The following is a 14,863-nucleotide window of genomic DNA, read 5'->3' as shown; positions in this document are numbered from 1 at the left end:
ATAGCAGCAGCCTCCTCACTGGTCTCCCTCATTCCATCCTGGCCACACTGATCCTTTGAGAGCAAGTCAGATGACGTCACTGCTCTGCACACAGCACACAGAGTACCCAAGTTCTCATGGTCACGTACAAGGCCCACGGCAAGCTGGCCTCCACTCCCATCACCTCTCTGAGTCCATGCGTCACTACACTTCTCCCATGGGCCACACCCCCACCTCAGGGCTTTTACACTTGCTGTTCCATCTGCACATTCCCTCATGACCCCGTGAAGTCTTCTCTGATCCTATGCAAAGTGCAACCATCCATCCACCCTCTACCCCTCACTGATGCTTTACTGCTTTAATTTATGGCACTTATCACCAATCTAACTTATTATACATGCATTTGCTTATTTGTTTATTGCTCATCTCCTCCATGAAGGCAAGGATTTTTACCTCTTTTGTTTACCTCCATTTTCCCAGACTAACACAGACTAGGGATTCATGGTGAATGAATGATTGAATGGGCCTTGATGTCATCCCCTAATCCATGATGAAATGTAAAAGTTAGGTTCTCATTGTGAGGTCCCAAAGCTCAACACAGATATTTCCCTGGATCTGGATTCATCCTTTATTCCTGCTTCACAAAGAGGTATCTCACTTCCTGCTTGAGTCTAAATCAGCCACCTGGGCTCCTAGGCCTATATCCCCTCTTACCTCCTTAGAGACCTTATTCTAGCAACTTCTTTCTTTCTCTTACACTCTTTTTTGTCTTTCTTTTCCCTCCATATTCAACCTCGGCGTCTCCTCTAAAAACATTCTCATGCCTCTTAAATTTACACACACAAAAATAGGCTCTCAATATTTTGTTACCCTCTTTAGCCACTGTCGTCTTCCCTTTTATCACACAACCACTTGAAAGAATAGTTGACATCTTGTCTGGGCGGCCTCTCCACTCCCTCCTCACTCCTGCAGTCTGCTTCTGGTCACTCTCTATATGCCTTTGAAAATCCTTGGGGCCACCTCATTGGCAAGCCCAGTGAGCTTTTCCCAGTGCTCCTCTTCATGATCCCTCCGCGGTGAGACTGTGATCCCCCCACCCCTCCTCCTGGAAACCCTTTACTGTCTTGACTTCCGTGGTGACCCACTGTCCCTGTCTTCTCTCACTGTCTTGGACATTCCTTCTCAGTTGCCTTCCTCTCTATTCTTCCTCATGGCCTTTTCATCCTATGTTCTTTTCTCTCCATGCCCCCTGACCTAGAGACCTCATTCATGCCCAAAGCTTTGACCTGCATCTTTGTGAGGATGACTCCAAAATCAATAGTTCTTTCTGCTCTTTCAAGCTCCAATTCCAGATGTACAGCTGCTTCCCATGCATCCCTACTACATGCAGCCTCCACCTTCACCTCAAACTCAGCCTATGGGACACTGGTGTCTTCATCTTACACAGCACCCACGTGTACTCCTAACTCTTGGCTTGTTCGTGGAACTAGCAGCCTGCCCCTATTCATGGAATCTCAGAGTCACCTTTGATGTCTTCCTCTCCTTCACCCACTACATCCAATCAACTTGTAAATGCATTGGTTCTACTCCTACGACATCCTTGGCACCTGTCTCTTCTTTTTCATCTCCACAGTCAGCACCTTAATGCAATCCCCCAACCTAGTCTACCAAAGAAGCAACTCCATCTCCTAACTTGAAGTCTCCTATTTTGCATCCTTCCTGCCCAGATCCACCAGCTACATCTTCCTAAATTTCAGCTTTGATCATGGCTTTCTCCTGACTAAACACAGTCATGGTTTCCTACATTGCCACTAGGTAAGATTCAAGCCTCTTAGTCTGGTATTTTTAAGACCAACCAGGGGCAGGTCCTAGGCTACTCTTGACCTCTCACACTACCTAAATGCTCTCAATTTACTATATCCTTCACACACTTCTGCTTTCCCGTCTTCACTAAAAGCCCTCTCTCTCCTATGACCTCACCCACTTTCAAACTCTTACTCATCTTCCAAGGCTCTATTTAAAGCCCACACTCAACACACTCCTCAATCTGTCCAGCTGATACAGATCTTTCCTTTTTCTTCATTCCCACAGAACTTTCTCCACGTCTCACTTATTAGGAATGACTTCATTTTAAAGTTCCAGCTCTTTCTCCTCTTACTAAACACCAGACTGCTCAAGGGTAAGATGCACATCTGATTTCCCACATGCATTGAAACCTGTACATCCACAGACATCTGAGATCGGTCCAGTCACTTAATCAGGATCATAGGATAACGTGAGCTCAACGACTCTGGCTCCTATTTCTTTTTCTTGTCTTATTGCACTGGCTAGGATATCCAGTACAATGTTATACGATAGCAGTGATAGAAGGCATGTTTATTTTGTTCCTAGTGTAACAGGAATGCTTCTAATGTTTCACACCAAAGTGTGATGCATGCTATAGGGTTCTAGTACCTACCCTTTATCAAGTTAAGAAAACTACCCTATAGGGGCGCCTGGCTGGCTCAGTCGGTTAAGTGTCTGACTTCAGATCAGGTCATGATCTCACAGTTCGTGGGTTCGAGCCCCGCATCAGGCTCTGTGCTGACAGCTAGCTCAGAGCCTGGAGCCTGCTTCATATTCTGTGTCTCCCTCTCTCTCTGATTCTCCCCTGCTCACGCTGTCTCTCTCTCTCTCTCAGAAATAAATAAAAACATTTAAAAATTTTTAAAAAAAGAAAACTACCCCTATATTCCCTGAGATCCAAGCTAAAATAAGATATAAGGACTTGTTGGATCAAAGTGGAATGAGTCAGGGATATAGTATTAAGGTACAGAGGAGGTATTGGGCCAAGGAAGAAAAGGAATACCTGTGGGAGAAAAGCCAGGAGAAACCAGATCAAGTTCATGGCCATGAAGAGGCTCTCCCTCAGATCTAAGCTTCCTGAGTTACTCGTGCTGAAGCTTATGTTCCAGCTTCTTGCAGAAGAATATAGAAGCAGGAAGAGGTGGTTCTGGTCTATTCCTTGACTCCCATCCTGTTGTACACAAGGATCCTGCCACTGTGTCTTTACCTACACATGTACTTCAGACACTCTGCAGGGCTACTGAGGAAGCTGTGCAAACAGGGCTTGCTGACATAAGAAATACTCTCATGATGGGGCATGGACCAAAGAGGTCCCCCTTCATAGCCCTGGCGACCAAATATATCTTTCCTCTCTATATTTCTCCTCCCTTCTCTGATTGAGTCACTCACAGTTGGTAGAGAAGATTAAATTAGGGCTGGAGACAGAGATACTATACCAACATCTCTCCCTTCCTATGACTCCTTGGCAGCCAAAGCCTGAGCAACTAAGCGTATGGATGTTGACAGTCAACACCTCAGAAGCTGGCAGGAGAGAAAAGGCTGAGGGGAGATGCACTATAAGATGAACATAGTTCTGGAGCCATTAAGATATGGTTTCCTTTAGAGCAGGCTCCGATAGAGCTACACAACAGGGTTTTCTGGTGGGGGAGGGGAGGGAATTCATTCTGTTTCCTCAGAGAATCTGCCCCCAGATCCAGCCCATCACTAGGCTAGAGTGTTATCCTTCATCAGTCCACCTCAACTCCATAAAATATTAAGAGAGCCACATTCCTCTCCCTTTAACAAAATCTAGGACAAAGAAGGCGGGGGCCTTATCTCAGGGGCCCAGATGTGGGACAAAGCAAAAGACAGCATGTCACTTAAAGCATTTCACTTCTAGAGTGACAGAGCTACCCATCCTGTGTCTTGACTCTCCACGAAAAGCAATGATGTTCTCGTGGACTGGTTCCCTAGGTGAGGCAAAACTCTGATTACCAGTTTCCATGGTGTAAATACTTTCATCGTGGCCAATCTCAAGTTGCTGGAAGTGGAACTGGGGCCTGTGCTCCACTCTGAAGTACAGCAGGGCATCTATGCCCCCACGCTCAGATCCTGGACCCAACCCAACAGCCAGCTGGTCTGCCCTCAGCTACTTCCCCAAACCCACTGTCCATCCCCAGGGAGGGTGTCTCCCCGTCTTGCTACAGTTGGCATGGTGACTCACCTTCCCCTAAATTTAGGGAAAAGGGTGGAGGGCACAGTCAGCTGCCCAGGCTCCTCTTCTTCTCCCTGAGTTGCCACCACCCTGTCAGCTGAAGGGCTTGGCACAAGGTCCCGTAGCCCCAGTCTCTAGTCCACCCCTGCCCGGCCTTACCTCCACAACTGAAAAAAGCAAAAAACAAAAAACCCCACATGATTTCCCACCTAGTTTGGCTGTCCCCGTAGAACGGTCATAGGCTCAGGCCAATATGGCTCCCAACATGGCCCTGCACACATCACCTTTTCTTGTCTAAGCTCTCTGGTCATCCCATTCTCTCTCCTCTCTCCAGAAAGATAAGCCCCTTCTCTGATAGGAAATAGAGCTTTGTTTCTCAGTGCCTGCTTCTCACACAGAGAAGGTCCAAAAGCAAGGACTAATTGGACAGTTGAACAAGAAAGGGGACCTCGGCCTCCCCACCAAAATGAGACATATCCTGCAAGGACCCACCAGGGTTGAACACTTGGGTAGAGCCCACGGCCTCTAGGACATCCTTCCTATCTCTGTCATGCCTCTGAGTCTGCAAAGGCCTCCCTCTGCCTTCTCCACACCTTCCCCCAGGAACTGAGGACTGTGGGTCTTTGCAAAGAGCATCTTCTCTCTGCACAGAAAATCTGTGCTCCAGCCCCAAAGGCACCATTTGCTGGAAGCTTTCCCTGATTGCCCTAGGTGGTAAGCCTTGCTTTCCCTCCAGTTCTGGGAGTTCGGTCCCCACCTCTGTCAGAGCACACTTTACACTCCTGTGTCCCTGTCCCCTAACTAGACTGCAAACTCCTTGAAAGACACTGATCTTTGAACCTCAATGGCTGGCTTACAACCTAACAGTCGATGAATGTAGGAAGGGATGTCTAGCCCCTCCCCGGGTCAAAGCAGCCCTTGCCGAGGGATGACGGTTGTGCCTACACCTCCCCCTAGCAAGACCAACCAAGACCAAAGAGGGAAGGAGGGACCAGGAGGGGATTCCTAGGACTGATGGTCCATGAGGCACTTACCTGCTACCCGGTGGGCCACCAGCCCCTCCAAGTTCAGCGGCTCCTCCTCTGGAGTGCGGGAGGGGTCTGAAGTCGCCTCCTTTGGTGGGAGCTGAGGCTGAGCAGTGAGGCCAGGGAGAGAGGCTGGGGGCTGCTGAGGCCCCGGAGGGCTATGGGTAGTCGGAAGGAAGGCAGACGAGGAAGACGAGGAGGCTGGGCTCTTTGGACGGAAACTCTGGTTGGGCCCGCCTGGACATGGCTGATAATCATAAGGTGAGTAAGCCCTGCCAGGAGGGAAGGACTCCAGGGAGGCCCGTGGAGCCGGCTCAGAGGTTCCCAAGGAATGCCCACTGGGGATGTAGCCAGATCTGGACTGGGTCAGTGGATGGGGCTGGCAGGAGGAGCTGGAGAGAGGCTGGGAGGACAGCGGGGAAGCCCCTGGCCAGGCCCCCGGGACACTCTGGGACTTGTGAAGGGGGACACCAGCTGTGGCCGGCTCCAAATCCAGCATGAGCATGTTGAGCGTTTCGATGGACTGTTCGATCTCCTGCTGGGAGGCGGCCCTTGGGAACTCAGGGAGGCCAGGGACGGGGGTCTCTGCCAGTGGCTGGGGGCTGGGCCTGCTGGGCCCGAGACTCTCCAAGTGGGCTCTCTCTTGCTGGCGAGGAGGTGGGCGAGGCTGCGGCTGCTGCTGCTGCTGCTGCTGCTGCTGCTGCTGCTGCTGCCAGGAATTCAGGCCCCTCTGCACAGCCTCCCGGCTGCTGCCCCCGCGGGCTGGAGCCTGGGGCAACTGGGGCTCTGCTTCCGGAAAGGACTGAGAGCGGAACATACCGCTGGGGTCATGGCCATAGTGGGAGGTGGTCGTTGGCTGCAGCCAGGCTGGGTGGGGCCCTTCCCGCTGGTAACCAGCTAAACCCTCCTGTGCGGAATAGGAAGGCCGCATGGGCACCGTGTGGCCAGCACGGGCAGGCAGCGCCCGGGTGGCAGACTCATAGGCATAGCCCCCACCATTGACCATAGGTTCCACGGGATAGGGCTTGTCCAGACCGTTGGTCAGTGAGGACAGGGTCTCTGGGTAGCCCCCCTCGCTGGTGTTGGTGACCCCATCCAGGGAGGACAGTGTACCCATGCTGCCCACGCTGTGCCCATCCTGGTTGGGCAGCTCATCATCCAGGATGTCCGTCTCCCGCTCAGATGCCAAGGCCCCACCGTTGACGTGAACCTGGGCCGGGACGACATGGCGGCCGGGGGAGGGCACGGCAGGGCCCCCCGCTGGGCGGGACCGGAGATGTTGGGGATGGTACATGGCGCCTTGCTTCTCTCTCTCTACGCCAAAGCCACTGAGCAGACGGTCCAGCTCCCGCTTCTCCTCGGGACTCAGGGCAGCAGGGGCACTGGAGGGGCCGGGGGCAGGCTCATCGGTCTTGTCTGTCTTGGTGGAGGCTGTGGAGTTGCCGGAGTCACTGCTCACGGAGAGGGTGTGCTCTACGTGGTTGGGGGTGGCCGACAGGACAGGACGCGTGGCATTGACGGCCCCAGTACTGCCGTGCAGGGAGTCTTTCTTCTTCACCTTGGCATACAGGCTCCCGTCCAGAGGCCCCTGAGTGTGTCCCACCACCTCTGTAAGAGAATCACAGGGGAAACAACGATCAGCAGATGTCAGCGGGAGGCAATGACATCTCCTCTTCTCCCCAAGGAAAGAGTGAAGAGCTTCCATTCCCTGGATCCTAAAATCTCCTCGCATCACCCGAGATAGAGCTAAGGTCAGAGGATGTGGGGGAGGACAGAGAGACCCCTATCCCTGGATTTTGGGCCCCAACACCAGGCTTCAGGGCCAAGTGGCGAAGTCTGAGACTGGGTGGGGTGTTCTGGGAGCACGATGCCCCAGTCCAAAGCCTGGCTCTGGTATTTCACAGCTTCCCAAAGACCTAGAAGTTCTGGGTCAAGATGGAGTTCAGCAAAGCCAGCACTCCCCATGTCAGATGGGACGTGTTTTCCCTCTGGAAACTGGGCTCACGGGCTTCTGGAAAGGGGGCTCAGGGAAACATCTTAGGGATCCAGAACACAAAAGTAGATGTTCTCATCCGGGAGTGGTGTCCCCTGTGTCATTTTGTCTGCACACAGCTCTGGCGACCCCATGAGCAATACTTTCTCTGAAAGGAAAGAATGAGCGCTGGGTGGCTCAGGGCCAAAGGGCTGACTCAGGAATGAAGAACTTCCCCACCCAACGGGACTCAGTGACTTCACACCCTGTACAGTCAGTGGCCCAGCTTCCAGCCCTGACACACACGCACACTCACACACACCTCCCTTCCCCTTCATCCAAGGCAGGCCCCCAGTTGGCAAGAAAAGAGAGTTCCCTCCCAAACGCTGCACAAACTCCAACCAGACACCACCAGTCACACACACACACACACACCGTCCACACAGGAAAACCAGACACAAAGACATCCAGACACACATGCCAACTCCTAGCCACCCAAGTCAAACACCCTATGCACTCCTGGGGTACACTAGAGGGGTGACCTCGAGGTGCCAAACACCTCACTAGGCACTTTACACATACATTCTGTATAGTCCCGTGAACCCGCGAGTTTTACGCCTACTTTAAAGATGGGAGAAATTGAGATTCACAGTAGTGAAACCATTTAGGTGCAGATACACAGTACCTGGTAAAGCTAGGATTTACAGTCAGAGAACTCATTTAAAAGTTAATTAAAATACAACTAAATTAAAAGCAAAATGAAAGTAAAATCTGAACTTCAAAGACCATGCAATTTCTACTATTCCACACTCTCATATCACGCGTGCACGTGTGCACGCACACGCACACACACACACACACAGAGTAAATTAAACACATAAAAGGCAGCAATACCCCAAAATAAATAACATAAATTTAAAGCCACAATCATTTGAAAAAATACAAGCTCCTACCCGGCCCAAGGATCAGCCCTCAGGCCAGAAGTGGTAGCCTCTAAAAATAAACACTCACACAGAAGCCCACGGCCAAAAAACAAGTGATCAGACAACCACAAAACAGGAACATCCTGATCAACACACACACACACAAACCACAGGCCAACCAGATGATGTCACCGGGAGCAGGCACAGAGATGCCGGCAGGGCACACCATCCACACACACATACACACACCCCCAGGGGCTTGGATGCTCTGCCCATTTGCTTAGTTCTCCAGCACCATCTCTCTGTCCCCCGTTTTCCCTGGGGCTCCGGGACCTTGGCCAGCAGCAGGCCCCAAGTGAGGCCGGGCCAGAGTGTGGCCACAGCCCTGGGCTCACAGGGATGGGGCTGGTCTGAATCAGAGATAGGTCTGAATCTCCAGCCATCCTCTCCCTGTGCGGGGACCCATAATAGTTGCTAAGAGGCAGGTACAAGCATGGCCGCCTCTTCCAATGGGTCTGCCACTGTCCCTAAAGGTGTTGAAGCTACTGAAGAAGAGAGGCTGCCCTTCATGCCATGTTCTTCTAAAGAAGTGGGCTCCTGGCTACACCAAATAAGAGACCCCAGCTGACTGCTTCCCTAGGGGAAAAGCATTGAAGACAAGGGTCCTGCTCAGATTTCCAGGGGTGTTGCCCGTGAGGGTGGGCCCCTCGCACCAGTCAGTGGGAGGCTGAAGGGCTGTCCTCCCTTCTCACTGAGTCTGGAAAGCTGCTGGCCCCAGGGAAACAGCCCCATTACGGGGCCCTGACCCCATTCTGTGGCTCACACTGCACGATGCCAGTGTGTGCCTTCCGGGCCAGGGAGCCCCTCCATCCCCTGCAACTCCGAATCCCCCAAGTCTGTGCTCATGTGGTCTGGGAGGTGGGGGGAACAGCAAAGCAAAGGGCAGTATGTCCAATACACTCCCCATTTGCACTTAGGGTCGATGAGAACTGCTGGGTGCAAATCAGTGCAAACCTGTAGGTACCCTTTCCTTCGGGGAGAAAGTAGACCCATGCCTGCATCTCACTCGGGTTCATAAAAGAAGAGCATTTGGCAAGAGAGCTAAAAAAAGTGTTCCCGGAGGCAGGGAGGAAGAGCTCACACTAATTACCACTACCTGATACCGCGTCCCTTTGGCCCCTTCATCGATCCTGACAATGTCAATATTAAGCTCATTCTGCCATGTAATCTACCCCCACATGGTCCACTGTTTGCAGCAACATCAGGAATGGTAACTGCCAGGCCACTGAGGCTGAGTGAGAAAACGGAAGAAGTATAAATTGTTTAACTAAAATCTCCTTCGCAAAGAACAAGTGGAAACATCTATTCCTGTCTTCCAAGAAGAGGCCCGCTGCTCTTTACCACCCAGTGCTGGCCACAGGCTCCGGGCTTTGCCGCACCTTCCCTGGCCTTCCTTTTCCTATCAGGGGGAGACGGTGAGGATGCCCAGGCCCATCCCAGCTCTGTCTAGCCCCCATGAGGGCTCTGCGGAAACCCCAGCATGTCAGCATGACCCCAGCCGAGGCACGTACCTCTGTTCCTTCTATTGGAGATGAAGTGCCCCCCCTGCACCCCATGCCCGTCATTCCCTTCTGTGCATCCACTGTGGCTGCGTTAAGTGCTATTTAGCAGGACCACAAGAAGCCGGAACACAGCGCTGGTTTCAATCTATTAAGGCAGGAAGGGCAAAAGAGAGAGGCGGGCAGAGTAAGGAGGAGGGTGAAATGGAGAGCCGGAGGAGAGGGGTTTTAAGAAGGTGAGGGGAGATGGCTTTGAGGCTTTTAACCTGAGGGGCCACTAGATCCAACTCACAGTCCCAGCAGCCTCTGGGGGCAGGACCAGTTCAGGTAAATCCTCTCAGGTGAGAGGGTGTTGGGCACCCAGGGGCAGGGGACAGTGGACAGAGGAGGAACCTGCCTGGTTGGGGCCAAGGGGACAGGAGGAACCTGTCACTGGCATGGGTGACGATGGAGCAGAGGCTAAACTTCAGGGGAAACACAAGTTACAAGCAGCCCAGAGTGGAGAGCCCCTGGCCCCAAGGCCAAGCCAGCCAGAACGTCCTGTTCGTGGGCCGTCTCCCTGGCCATTGCTCTAGGGAAGCCGAGAAGCCCACAGTCCCTTCAAGGCCCCACTCGCGTTGTCTGACTATGTCTCCTGGCTCTCTCCAGCAGCTGCTCCGAACCCGCGCTCCACCCTTGACGTTGAGCTTGATCGGACCAAGAGGCCCTTATTCCACAGTGGCCGTAATCCAGATGTGCAAGTCATGCTTTTGGAAAGCTCGGAGGAAAATCCCCAGCTGACTTGGATGTGGACCTACTCCCTAGGCTCCCGCCAGCAAACCGCAGAGGTGTGCATGGTGCTGGAAGCTCAGACCAGGCCAGGCTGCAGGGGAGGAGGGACGCATCCATCCCATACACTTCAAACAGAATGAAAGAAATATGGGTGCAAAGGTGATATGGGTTTAGGGCAGGTATTTCCCAATTTTGATGTTCATAAGGCTCTCCTCCAGGGATTGTTAAAAAAAATGTAGATTCTGGGCCCCCACCCCCAAAGATTTTCACTCATAGGTCTGGGGTGAGGCCAAAAAGCAGCATTTTGGCTCTCCCAAGGTTCTGGGGCTCGCATAGGTGGATAATATCTTGGGGAACCCGGATCCCGGTGGTCAACACTTTGGACTCTGAGATTAAGGACCCCCACTTCTCTTACTAACGTCTAGTGGGGAAATTTTGCTTATGTAGATGTCAGGACAGACAGCCCCCTCATCAAGAAGAAAAGGTGCCAGGCTGGTTGACTGCAAGAAAAAAGTCTTAGTGATGATTCAGCAAGGAGCAATGCCTCCTTGTCTAACCAGACCTGTTCTGAACAGTGAAGGATGTATTAAGGTTTTGAGGATGGGGCCCTTCATGATAAGAAGTACTCTGGGTCCACATCCAGCAGAATAACAATTCATTAAAATATATTGCCCAGTGCCCTGATGACCAACCCACGTGGAAGGAAATCAATGCAGTGTCAATAGCAAGAGGCACCATGCCCACCGTGAACACAGGTAGTGCGGAGGCAGACCGGGCCCCCCACCCCTGCAGACCCAAAGGGCATCTCAGCCCCTTAAACATGGGAGCGAGGCATCAAAGGCCATGTGTGTGTCCAAGAAGGAGGTGAGTTCGGGGGCCCCCTGGGTGACTCAACTGGTTAAGCGTCCAATTCTTGGTTTCGGCTCAGGTCATGATCATAATCTCAGGGTCCGTGAGTTCAAGCCCTGCATCGGGTTCTGTGCTAGTAGTACGGAGTTTGCTTGGGGTTCTCTCCCTCTCTCTGCCCTTCCCCTGCTTGTGCGCGCACACTCGATAAATAAATAAATTAGAAGTAGGTGACCTTTGACAAGGGCTGAGGCTTGGCTGAGAAGCAGCGGAGAGAGCAAGTTCTGGACGTGTTAACCCATTAGGCACAGACGCTCCATCAGCCATGGAGGGAGTCAGGCTGGGGCTAGGACACGGGCTACTGAGAAGCAACAATGCAAGAGCCAGAGGAGGGGGCTAGCTAGCAGGGAGGCCACAGGGATGTGGTTCTGGGGTGAAGACAGAAGAGAAGCACTCCTTCCCATCCCACCCTTGTGCCAGATACACCCATTACTCAGAAGGATGGTCCCCATCTTAATGACAAGTCAGCTTACATCAACCACTTAACCACACAGAGCCCAGCTTCCCAGCCTGGCGAGTGAAGATTCAAGTGCTTACTTGCAGGTTTGCTGAGTGACAAGGCTCAGGAGTTAGCACCATAATCTAGGCCTGGCACATCCGGGCACTCTATATTCTCCTCTCTCTACTCCGTTGTACCTGTTTTAATAGCTTCCATCACCCACAGAGTGAAGCCCAACCCCGCAGTGCTGGCCATGCCAGACCTCTTATCATCTGGCCCTCATCTGCCTTTTGAAGCCTCACCTTCACTGTCCTCAATACCCCCAAATACCTTTCAATACACTCAATATTCAGATGCTCTTTCCTCCTCTGGGCTGTGCACATGCTGTTCCCTCTCCTGAAAGAGCCTTCCTCACTTTTCTTCCCCAAAGCTCCCAACGTCCCCAGAAAACCCCTTTCTCCTCCTTCATGTTCAGTCTGAACTTCTTTGTGAAACATCCCTCCACCTAACCCTTTTCCCACAGCCCTTCAGACTGAGACTAACCTCCTCTGTGTCGTCATTGCCCTTTGCAGACAAGCACTGGAACACCCATGCTACCCATGTTTGTCTTCCCACTAAGGTGAGGGCTCCTTGAGAAAAAGCCTTTGTCTCTCCCCGCACACACCTCGATCTGGTGCTCGGTTCCCAGAAGATACTCTTCACGATATGTTCTACATCAATGGTGCCTCTCGGACTTTAAGGCACGAGCTGCATGGCTCATAGGACAGCTATACAGAATGCAGTGCCTGGCACACATCGTATGTTTCCTAAATGTTTCTTGCATTATATTAAATAATCCAAAAACTTGTATATAGTCCTGTCAGCCATTGAAACACTCTTCTTCCACTGCCGCCCAGGGACGTGAAAAATCAGAGGTTCAAGGTGGACCCGAGCTTCTGCCAAAGCGAAGAGAAAAGAGAAGCATTGCAGCCAAAACATCACGAGAGAGGAGCATTCTACGTGGTTGGTGGCACTGGCTGGGCACAGTGGAGGTCCCTGAGCTGGCTGAGCCACAGCCTGGCCTGTGGTGCCTCTCAGAGGGCTCTGCAGCCACTTTGCAGTCCAGTGGACATTAGCTTTCTCAGGCGAAGGCCCCTTGGGGATATCCGATGGAAGCCTAGACTAAGTTCCCAAAGAAATGCACAAACACAAATGTTGCACCTAATTTCGGGGGGTTAGCAAACACCTCCAAGTCCAGGTATGAATCTTACATGTAGATGTATGCACCCAACAGGGGGCTGCTTCTGGGGACCCCTCTCTGGCACGTGGGAGTCCACGAAGAAAGCCAGGCTGCACCCACGAGAGACAGGAGAGCACAGCACGAGGAGGCACAGAGGGGTCTGGCCCCGAGCAGCCCACGGACTCGCACCCTGCCCGAGGAAGGCCACAGTCAGGAGAAGATGAGGATGGACAGGGCATACAGAACCTCAGCCCCGTGGCTCAGGCACGTCCCGGGGTCCCCCTGAGACACCCTGGCAACACTGGCAGAGATCTCCTGCGCCCCCGTCTGTGACAGTCTGAGCCTCCACCCACACTGACCTCCCATCCCACAGCCGGCCGGGGACTGAGGCAGTCCTTTGTTCCTGCCAGCTGCAGAGGGTTCTGGAATATCTCCAGATGGCAACGGGTTTCCTCAGGGACTCTGAAGGTCAGCAGAATTAGGGTCAGAGAGGAGTCCCCCAAGTCTGAAGGGGAAGCACACAAAGGAGGCACTGCCTCTGAGATGGGAGAGAACAGGCAACAGGTGCGGCCCAAGAGACTTGGGTCCACACTGGGAGGTGCCCACTGAGGAGCACCGGGGCAGACGAGTCCAGGCATGGCAAACAGACACCTGTCTTTCTTCTCGTTTCACAGCACTTGGAGGGAAGTCGCCGCCTTCTCCGAGACCGGACAAAACAGCAATAAGATTCTTCTCAAGGCTGCTGTCAATCTTTTCACAGGTGGCCCTGTCCCCTGTACAAGCAACCTCACCAGAGTCACCCACAAACCCACCTCTGTGGACCCAGGGAGGGTGAGGGGCCACCTCCATCATTCTGTTGAGACAAGAAAGCAAGCCGGCCCAATGTCCAAGTGGAGCCCTGGTCTGAATTTCAGCCTGGGGGCCTTGAAGATGGAGAAAGTCGGCATTCAAAGAGAAATTGGAAAGAGAGCCCCTCCCACGGGCCGCTCCTGTCTCCTGCTGCTCCAGGAAGTCAGCGGAGCCAAGAGAGCTTTTTAAACATCATGGGGTTTTGAGCTAAAGGGTCTTAGGGGATCAGTTAATCCACTGGCCACACCTCATTTTTCAGGAGACAGTGATACTCTGCAGGCCCAGGGGATCCCCCCGCCAAGGTCACCCAGCACACAGAAGTTCAGTGCTCGTTCTCTGGACGGCCTTCAAGGTGAAGATGGCTGGAGTCTGGGGAGGGGACTCCCATATGGCTGCAGACCAAGAACCTCACAACATAACGCACGGGGCTTCATCAAGCGATGATGACGGATGCATCCCCAGGCATCCCCTTCCTCAGGAAGGACCCGTGGCACTTTCACAGACACCATCTTCCTTGAATTCTTCCAGAGAGAGGGAGTAGGGACAGAAAACTCAATCGTGACCTTTATTTCAGACCCGAGGGACCGGGCCCTGGAGGACGACGAGTGACCTGCCGAGGTCACACGATGGCCCCCGCTTGTGGGGCAAACGTGAACTCTCAGGGCCGGCCTCTTGGCTCCAGGATGGCCTTCGGCTCCCACGCCAGGCACTATAAGCAGAGCCTGGCGCCCCCACTCCCAGACCTCGGCCTCTCCGGGCACCCGATATCACAGGCACTCGGGACAGTAAAAATAGCACCCGGCCCACAACAGCCGAAGCCCTTCTCTGCCAGGCCAGGGCGTCTGCCTGAACACTCAGGGATCCCGGGCCGGGAGGATGGTTGAGCCAGTGCCGGCCCTGCCAGAGCTGGGGGAAAGCCATGAATGGGAACCCACAGGCAGCCAGCAGGGGAGTGGTCAGCACCAGGGGTGCCACAAAGCTCAGACCACAGAATGGGGACGGGGGCGTCCCGAATAAAACATCCCGCGGGCACTGTTTCAGGAGCTAACCATGCCTCCACTACATTCCCTCCACCCACCGCCCCATTCTCATCCTCCGTGATCATGATCATGAGCGAGCAAGGCCGGCTCAGACCCTCTGCCCGCCCCCCACCCTCAGCCACCCCTCAGACCTGAGGCCACA

General features: G+C 53.2%; 1 protein-coding gene across 6 annotated transcripts in view; it reads right to left on the bottom strand.

The window, feature by feature from the left end:
• TNS1 (tensin 1) overlaps window positions 1-14,863 on the bottom strand; it is a 182,022-nt gene that overhangs the window by 40,295 nt on the left and 126,864 nt on the right. For all 6 annotated transcript variants that reach the window (XM_039233097.1, XM_039233098.1, XM_039233094.1 and 3 more), the window contains one exon: window positions 5,053-6,651. In XM_039233097.1, the coding sequence (XP_039089028.1) occupies window positions 5,053-6,651 (1,599 nt within the window). The remainder of the gene's footprint in view (window positions 1-5,052; window positions 6,652-14,863) is intronic.

This window comes from Hyaena hyaena, unplaced genomic scaffold (genome assembly GCF_003009895.1).
Source record: "Hyaena hyaena isolate Hyena2069 unplaced genomic scaffold, ASM300989v1 scaffold_71, whole genome shotgun sequence".
Taxonomy (NCBI): Eukaryota; Metazoa; Chordata; class Mammalia; order Carnivora; family Hyaenidae; genus Hyaena; species Hyaena hyaena.
Note: the sequence above shows the minus strand (reverse complement) of the source record. Positions and strands in the feature narration are given on the sequence as shown.